The sequence below is a fragment of the Eulemur rufifrons genome, chromosome 2, assembly GCF_041146395.1.
Source record: "Eulemur rufifrons isolate Redbay chromosome 2, OSU_ERuf_1, whole genome shotgun sequence".
Classification (NCBI taxonomy): Eukaryota; Metazoa; Chordata; class Mammalia; order Primates; family Lemuridae; genus Eulemur; species Eulemur rufifrons.
In genome coordinates, this window is record NC_090984.1 from 121,871,104 (window position 1) to 121,879,153 (window position 8,050).

The following is an 8,050-nucleotide window of genomic DNA, read 5'->3' on the forward strand; positions in this document are numbered from 1 at the left end:
CTCCAGGGTGAGGGTGGGGAGTGAAGCGCCTTCCCCTACAATGCACAAAGGAAACCTCACCACTTAAAAAAACCAAAGAATATTTTATTCCCTCAGAGGTTTCTGTACAGTAACATCACACTACACAGAGCTGGAGCTCGTCCTCACTGAGCGCGGCTTGCCTCCTGGGAGATGAGCCACCTTCCCGGGAAGCTGAGGCTGGGGCCCTCTCCTGCCCCAGCAGGTACAACTGGCCGTCCCTGTGCCCTCACAGGGACCCCGGGCACTTTGCTGGGGAGTGGACCACCTGACCGTTGGCTTCTTTGTGGTCTGAGCTGTGGGAGCCCAGGGCGGGGGGATCCATGCTGTTCTCTCTGAACGCTCTGCACAACCTGGGGACTCTGGCTGATGGTGGTGGGCCAAGGACCCAGGCATCCACCAGCTGGCCCATGTCCCAGCCATTTTACAGATGGCAACCTGAGGCCAGAGGGTGAAAGGATGTCCCCTTGCCACAGGTGTATCACAATTTAACTGCGGAGACCACCCCCCGCTGGCCTGTGCACGCTGCCCTCCCAGGCCCCCGGCTGATGTGGAGCCTCCAGCAGACCCCATGGCTTCCGGATCTACCCTCCTTCCGGTGGGAGGGGCAGCAGCCGGCCATGCAGTATGGAGCAGTGCCGTATGGAGAAGCCGGGGTGCACTGGCAGAGCGTCCAGTCCTGTGACACCAGGAGGCACTCCCAGCTGCCCGCTGTCCCTAACAGAGATCAGGGAGGTGGCCAAGAAGCCTCCCTGGAGCTCAGCCAGGAGGAGGGTCTGGGGAGTTAGCAAGTCCCCGGGCAGCCGCTGGTGGCTCATCAGAGACCCCTGGGAACCAGCCTGCAGGACAGGAGCACAGATGGGGTGCCCAGGATGCCAGGGTGGGGTGGAGGTACCCCAGTAACGTTTCCAGGCACAGAGCCATGACTCAGCCAGGCATGGGGAATCGTCTCTGAGCTTCCTGACTACACAATGTGGGAGGGTCCCCATTTCATAGATGAGAACACTGAGGCCAGCAGAGTGAAGTTCGTCGCCAAGGTCACCCAGCTGATGAGCGAAATTCAACCAAGGTCTCATAGAATCCACAGCCCACGGCACCTGAGCTGAGCAATCCCTTAAGGGGCCAATTCACGCCATTGCCGGGTTTCTGAAAAGCCCCGCCTGGGGAAGCAGGTCGGGGGACGGGCGTCACAGGCTGGAGGGCTGGGCCAGGGAGGGCGCCGCAGCCGCAGCAGCAGCCGGGGCAGCGGGCACAGCCTCGCCCTCCGGCCGGGCCTCCTCGCCCCGCACATAGGTGAGCACCACGGTGACAGTAGCGAAGGTGGCAGCGTTGACCGGGAAGGCGCGCAGCAGCGTGGACGCCAGCCCCCGCGTGAAGACGCGCCAGCCCTCGGCCTGGTAGCTCTGGCGCACGCAGTCGAGGATGCCGCGGTAGCGCGGGGCGCCCCGCAGCCCGTCGGCCTGCAGCCGCGACTTGACCACGTCCACGGGGTAGGTGGAGAGCCAGGACGCGATGCCCGCCGTGCCGCCCGCCAGCAGCAGTTTGGGCACCAGCAGGCGGTCGCCCGGCTCGCAGCCCAGCGCGCGTGTCAGCACGTCGTAGGCGAGGAAGTAGACGCCGAAGCTGGGCGTCTCGCGGAGCAGCGTGGCCACCATGCCCCGGTTGACGCCGCGCAGGCCCTCGCGCCGGTAGGTCTGCGCCAGGCAGTCCAGGGAGCCCCGGTAGGCGCGCGCCGCGCCCGCGTCCTGCAGCTGCAGGCGCGTCTTGGCCAGCTCCATCGGGCAGCAGACGACGCACTGGATGGCGCCGGCCGCCGCGCCCGCCAGGAACTGGTTGAGCGGAGAGTCGCGGCCCAGCGCCCGCAGCGTGTTGCCCTGCACGCCGAACACGACCGCGTTGATGAAGGTGAGCCCCATGAGGGGCGAGCCCAGGCCCTTGTACAGGCCCAGCACCTGCCGGGACAGAGGTGCGTCAGGGCCGCCAGGGTGCCCGGCCACCGCCTCAGCCCTCCGTGCAGGTGGGCAGCCCCCAACCACCCCAGGTGCTCCTGAGGAGCAAGCAGAATTTTATCACAACCCATGTCCTAATTCGCCTTGTCACCCTTCTGACACCTTCTTTTCCTGCTCTCTGGCCTGGAGAGGGTGGCAGCCTGGGGCTGGTTCCCCACCCTTCCACACCAACCACCCAGGCCACTCACGCTCTCCTGCTTGATGATGGACCGGAAGCAGTGCAGGGTGCCTCGGTACTGGGGCTTTTCCACGCTCTGGACCTGAAGCCGCACCTGCAAGGAGAGGGCCCCGTGAAAGGTGGGCAGGCCGGAGCACCCAGCTCCCCTGGCCCGGCGCTCAGAACTGCCCGGAGGGTCTCTCGAGGAGGCCCACGGCCGGATGCGTGAGGCAGGGACCCAAGTAGCTTTCTGTGGTGTTCGGAATTCCAGGATGTGGCAGGGCCAGCCACCCATGCCTCCTCAGGGAGGGGTGTATGTGGGCCAACAGCTACAGGGACAGCCAGCTGGAGACAGGGCAGAGGGTCCCCAAGGTCTCAGACAAGTCAAGGTTAAGCCTTTCGTTTTCATTGTGGCTGCACCATGTACTCAGAGTGGGGCATGAACTACCTCCAGAGACCAACCCATCATCCAGGTGACACTTGTCATCCTGCTGAGTGACTAATGTCCCAAACCAGAGCCAGAGGAGCTCCCGACCTAATGTCCACCACGCAACTGTCAGGGGCTGGCATCGAGGCAACGGAACTCTTGCCTGGTTTTTGCCTGTAGCCTTTTGGGAGAACAGTGGTCATGACTTAATAGAGAAGAGCTGACAGCCTCCTTGGGGATCATGTCAGCAGCTCTGGGGCCTGGGACACTGGTCAGGCCCAATCGCCTCTGAGCCCAGTGGCCCAGAACTTCTTAACATGTCAAAGAGCCCTTTGTTGCCCGAGAGCTTATCTCTGCTCTTGGTGGAGCAGGAGGGCTACTTCCTGAACTCGGTGTGATGGGGGTGGCAGTAAACTAGGTCATGTCACCATCTCAAGAGCTGGCTCTCCAGATCTGACTCAGGGAAGATCATGATCACAGCCAGGGCCACAAGCGAGCACCCCTGTGCCTGGCAGCGGGGGAGCGGAGAGGGCTCCACCCTCCCTATCTCGGAATAGCCTCTCACATCGGAATAACCTGCCTTGATGGGTACGTTGCCCCCATTTCCAAGAGGGGAAGACTGAGGCTCAGAGGAGTTTTGCAGCGCAGCCTCTCCAGGGACCTGAGCTGCGGTGTGGGTGAGGTGAGGGCAGGGTGGGGTTCTGGCAGGCGAGAGCCCTCGCAGGGGAACAGCCGGCTTCAGCCCAGATTCTGGAACCTCTTCCAGTTCTCTCCACCAGAATAGGTGGATCTTGTATTGGTGAATGCACTTACGAAAAATGTTTTGTTACCAAAAAGTACCATCTCTGCACCTGAGGACCTCAGCAGCTGGTAGCCACTGCTGTCGCGGGCAGCAGGTGTACCCTGCAGCGATTCACCCACAGAACCGGCTCTCTGACGGCACTTACAGGGCAGGGGGTGGCTTTTCAGAGGAGAAAAGCAAAACACTTGTTGAACTTTAACGACATGTAACAACGTGAGCTCTGGCTCAGGTGAAGTTTTTGTGATGTGAGGGTTTCACTTTCCCTTCAAAGTTCTGGGGTCCCTGTCGGGCCATTTCTGTTCCTCCTGCAGCCCCCAACACTGGCACTAAGAGGGCTGTGTTAGCAGAACAATGTGAGGCAGAGCTGTCCCTTCCTTGGGTCAGATTTTCGATGTCACCTGGGCAGTGTCTTTGTCTTTGCAGGTCCCAGACACTGTTGAATGCCCGGGCCTGCCACCAAAGTGAGCAGAGGCCTCTCTCCACTGCGCTTTTGACCCTGGGTCTGTGACAAGCCCTGGCTTTCTGGGACTCTGGAGGACCAAGTCTGGGGGATGAACTGTGGCCCAATGGCCCACGGCTTATGGTACCTAGAGCTGGGGTTCTTAATATTTTGGGGTGACAGGATCTCCTTTGAGGACTGATGGAAATGGACCCACCCCTGGGAGAGTGGACATTTGCTCATAAGCCCAGGAGGCTTCCAGCTCCCCACGAGACTGGGGAACCCCCACACGGAGACCCCCGGTCCAGAGGGGTCTGATTATTCTCGACCAGCCCCACCCAAGCCCCCATCCCGGGACTTGTGCTGGGCCCATGCTCGCCTCACACCCTCCCTGTCCCCTGCCAGTCACAGAGGGAACGCTGGGGATTGGGGGGAGGAGTCTGGTTCAGCAAGGACAGACGGAGAAGAGGTTCACCTGGGCTGTACTTACTAGCGCTCTCCAGGGTGAGGCTTACGCTCATCTACAACAAAGTTACACTTTTGCTATGGATGGAGACAGCCCCTAGCTCAGAAAGTAAAGGCGGTTAAATCAACACAAAATTTCAACATCACATCTAGGCGCGGAGCCCCCGAGGCGAGCCCCTCCCACCCTGCCCCTCCCCTGCCCTGGGATGGCGGGCCACCGCTTCGATCGGTCAAGATGAAAGCTCACCCTCCCAGAGGAAAGCAACTTGTCCCTGACTGTAGTGTCCAGTGAAGCAGGACAGCGCAGACTGACATAGACTCGGGTGTCCCCCTGATGTATTCCAGGGTACAGTTCCAATTATATTAAGTTCAAGCCAAGCACAAGGAGCCCATGGTGTTAGAAGCCTGGACAGTGGAAGCCTTGGGAGAAGGAGAGGGAGGAGTTGCTAGGAGGGTGGGGGCATCTAGGGGACTGGCCATGGGCTGCTTCTCCTGGGTGGCAGCTTCTGCTGATTTGCAGACTTTACGCCTAGGATGTCTGTCTGCGCTTTTCTACATGTGTTAAACGTCAACTAAAACCAAATAAAAAACAACCATAGCAGAACCAGGCATAGTGGCACATGCCTGTAGTCACTAGGGAGGCTGAGGCAGGAGGATGGCTTGAGCCCCGGAGTTGGAGGTTGCAGTGAGCTGTGATGACTCCACTGCACTCTACCCAGGGTGACAGAGTGAGACTCTGTCTCAAAACAAATCAAGAAACAACAACAAAAAGTAAACCAACCCCACTTATGCCAAGAGCAAACAATACAGTGGGTGGTCTGTGTGCATTTCTGTTTTGCAGCGGAAGTCATCTGCAAGGCGGGGGAAAGGGTCTATGAAGAACTGGCTTTTTTCTTTTTATTTTATGTATCTATTATGGTTAAAATTTTTTTACAGCCTACACTTTTGTAATTGAGAGCCAACAAAAAAAGGTGTATGTACCTGATGATTACAACATATTTTAAAAATATCACAAGGCAGGGTGGAGGGTGGATTCTGAGGGCAACGTGCAAATGTAAACACCGACTTGTCTGGGGGAGGGAAGAATTGGCTCCCCCCCCCCCCCCCAGTATTTCCCAATTGTCTTTTTTCTTTTCTTTTTTTTTTTTTTTGAGACAGAGTCTCACTCTGTTACCTGGGCTAGAGTGCTGTGGCGTCAGCCTAGCTCACAGCAACCTCAAACTCCTGGGCTCAAGCAATCCTGCCTCACCCCCCCCCCCCCCCCCCGAGTAGCTGGGACTACAGGCATGTGCCACCAAGCCTGGCTAATTTTTTTTTTTTTCTATTTTTAGTTGTTTGGCTAATTTCTTTCTATTTTTAGTAGAGACGAGGTCTCACTCTTACTCAGGCTGGTCTTGAACTCCTGAGCTCAAGTGATCCTCCCACCTCGGCCTCCCAGAGTGCTAGGATTACAGGCATGAGCCAATTGTCTTTTAATGAGAATGTTTACCGTCTGTAACAGAAGACAGTGGGGCAGTTAGGCCATTGGTGACATGGCCATCGGTGACATGGCGCTGCATCGGGCCAGGGGAAGGCGCTCCTTACTATACCGCGCCGCGCGCCAGTAGGGAGCTCCGAGTGGGTGGGACTGGCGGGGCAAGGAGGTGGTAACCGGGGCAGGTTTTCTCCCCTTTCGTAATAAAAAGCTCGGCTTTTTAAGGCAGGTTTGCCCAGATGTGATGCTGGTGGCGGGCCACAGTGGCCAAAAAAAAAAGTCACAGAGTCACAAATGGATCTTTTCAAAGACCACCCTGCAGGTGCCAGGGAAGTAGGATCTGGGAGATAGAAACCCGGTGAGGTGGGGAGGGGTCCTGCACCCGGGTGTTCCCAAAGGTGCTGGCCAAGTGCTCAGCAGCTGAGATGGTCGAGGAGCCTCTGGGACGAAAGCGCACAGGTGCTCCCCGGCCTGACAGGGACTGGATGAGGACCAGGCGGGAGCCGGAGGGAGGTCTGGCCAGGCCCCGGGTGCGTAGCTCAGAGAAGCCCAGCCTCCGAGCAGCTGGGCACAGGAAGTGAATCCAAGGCACTTCTTGGCTGGACACAGCTGTGAGAGGCATTCACAGCACGTGACCACAAGATGTAAACACAGCGTAACATGGAGACCGCCAGGCTGTCCTGGGCTGCTCCGGCCTGCGGGTGGGTGTCACGGGCAGCCTGGCTAGGCGGAGTGTGGGCATGGCGGGCAGGCTGCACGCACGGGCTCTGCCAGGGCCTCACTCTTGGCAAGCCTGTATAGGGAGCTCGGGGGCCGCTGTCTGCCAGGAAAGCCTGGCCCTTCAGCCTCCTCCCCAGACCTGCCTGCTGAGCTGGCGTTTCATCCAACACAAACTACACTGTCGCACACCCGGCACCAGGAGGGGTCTTGACAGTCTCCCCCAACCCCTCATTTTGCAGATGGGAACATGTGAGCCCACAGGTGGAGTGACTAGCTCAAGGTCATGTGTCAAACCGGCTGGCAGAGGGGCTGCCAGCCCCCAAATAACAAGTTATTTTCTCTGCCAACTAACACCTGGGCTCACTGAAAAAAGAGGAGACAGAAAGTCTACCTGAGACCCAGCTCGGGGTGACATGTCTTGCTTTTGGCTCTGTCCTCCCTCCACCGAGAAAAGGTGCCAAGTTCAGTGTTCATAGCAAACAGGTCTGGCCTCTTGCCCGCTGCTTACAGCTTGCCCTGGGTCCCAGAGGAACGGCAAGCAACGGTCCTGGCATGGCTAGTTTGAGAACACTTATTTGGGAATTTCCAACTGGAGGACATGGATTTCTTGGTTGCTGTTCTGGAGCATCTGGGACCCGGGACTCCCACTTACCATGGCATGGGGCACATCCAGGGGGAACCTGCCGACTGGGCACCTGCCCCAGGGCCTGAGGTCCCGAGTAGGGGCGACCGACCCTCCAGGGACCTTCCCTAGGTCCCTGGCCACAGACACCTCACAGGTGCACATTGGCACTTGGGACACAACTGCTCACTTTCTCAATAATGACAATACCACCCTGTGAAGAGCATGTTAGTGGGAAATACTGGCAAGCTTGGATTTTTCTGTATTTTCTCTCTGAACTCTCTTTCAAGAAGTCGTTAGAGAAGTTCTGCATCAGCACAGTGTGGGTGTCCTCGCTCTGGGTGGGAGGAAACGTGCTCCTCAGCACCCTGGGCTCAGCCAGCCAAGCCCGAGGATGGACTTGGCCATGAACCCAACGTGGCTCAGCCAAAGACACAGGACAAACCTGCAAGGGAGATTCAACTTGGCCCATGGAAAAGCAGCTGCCACGTGGGCATCCTGGAGAGCTCTTACTCCACCTTTATTCTAAAACCCAAGGGAAGACCTTGAACTTCGTCCTGAGGTTGTAACTGGAAAGGAGCCTCCAGCCACCCTAACCCTGACGGTCCCTCTCAAGGCCTGAGAAGAAAATGGTGACGACAGACTCACCTTGACTGTGTCAAACGGGTGTCCCACAAGCACACCTGCCACACCTGGAGGAGGAAAGGGGAACATGTGACCCAAATGCCTCAGAAACTTGCAGCGTAGGGCACTGGGGTAGGACGGGGTTCTGGCGGGGAGGACTGGGCAGGGGCTGCTGGAGGGGAAAGGGACACTGACCAAGCCCCTGCTGGGCACCGGGCACATCCCACGAGCTCCCATAATCCTCACGTCCAGTGGGGGGTGTGAGAGACAGAGAGAGACATCCCGAGGTCAAG

At 58.3% G+C, this 8,050-nt stretch overlaps 1 protein-coding gene across 3 annotated transcripts; it reads right to left on the reverse strand.

The window, feature by feature from the left end:
• Positions 1-200: 200 nt before the first annotated feature.
• Positions 201-7,819, reverse strand: SLC25A29 (solute carrier family 25 member 29). 3 transcript variants are annotated; one of them, XM_069489748.1, is made up of 4 exons: positions 7,782-7,819; positions 4,343-4,414; positions 2,216-2,299; positions 201-1,970 (listed from the first exon to the last, which is right to left on the reverse strand). In XM_069489748.1, the coding sequence occupies exon 4, from the start codon at positions 1,932-1,934 to the stop codon at positions 1,206-1,208; it is 729 nt and encodes a 242-aa protein (XP_069345849.1). In that variant the 5' UTR covers positions 1,935-1,970; positions 2,216-2,299; positions 4,343-4,414; positions 7,782-7,819; the 3' UTR covers positions 201-1,205. The 3 variants fall into 3 exon arrangements, with proteins under 3 accessions (XP_069345849.1, XP_069345843.1, XP_069345833.1); XM_069489742.1 differs by lacking the exon at positions 7,782-7,819 and having other exon boundaries at positions 4,343-4,746; XM_069489732.1 differs by lacking the exons at positions 4,343-4,414; positions 7,782-7,819 and having other exon boundaries at positions 2,216-3,509.
• Between the last annotated feature and the right edge of the window lie 231 nt (positions 7,820-8,050).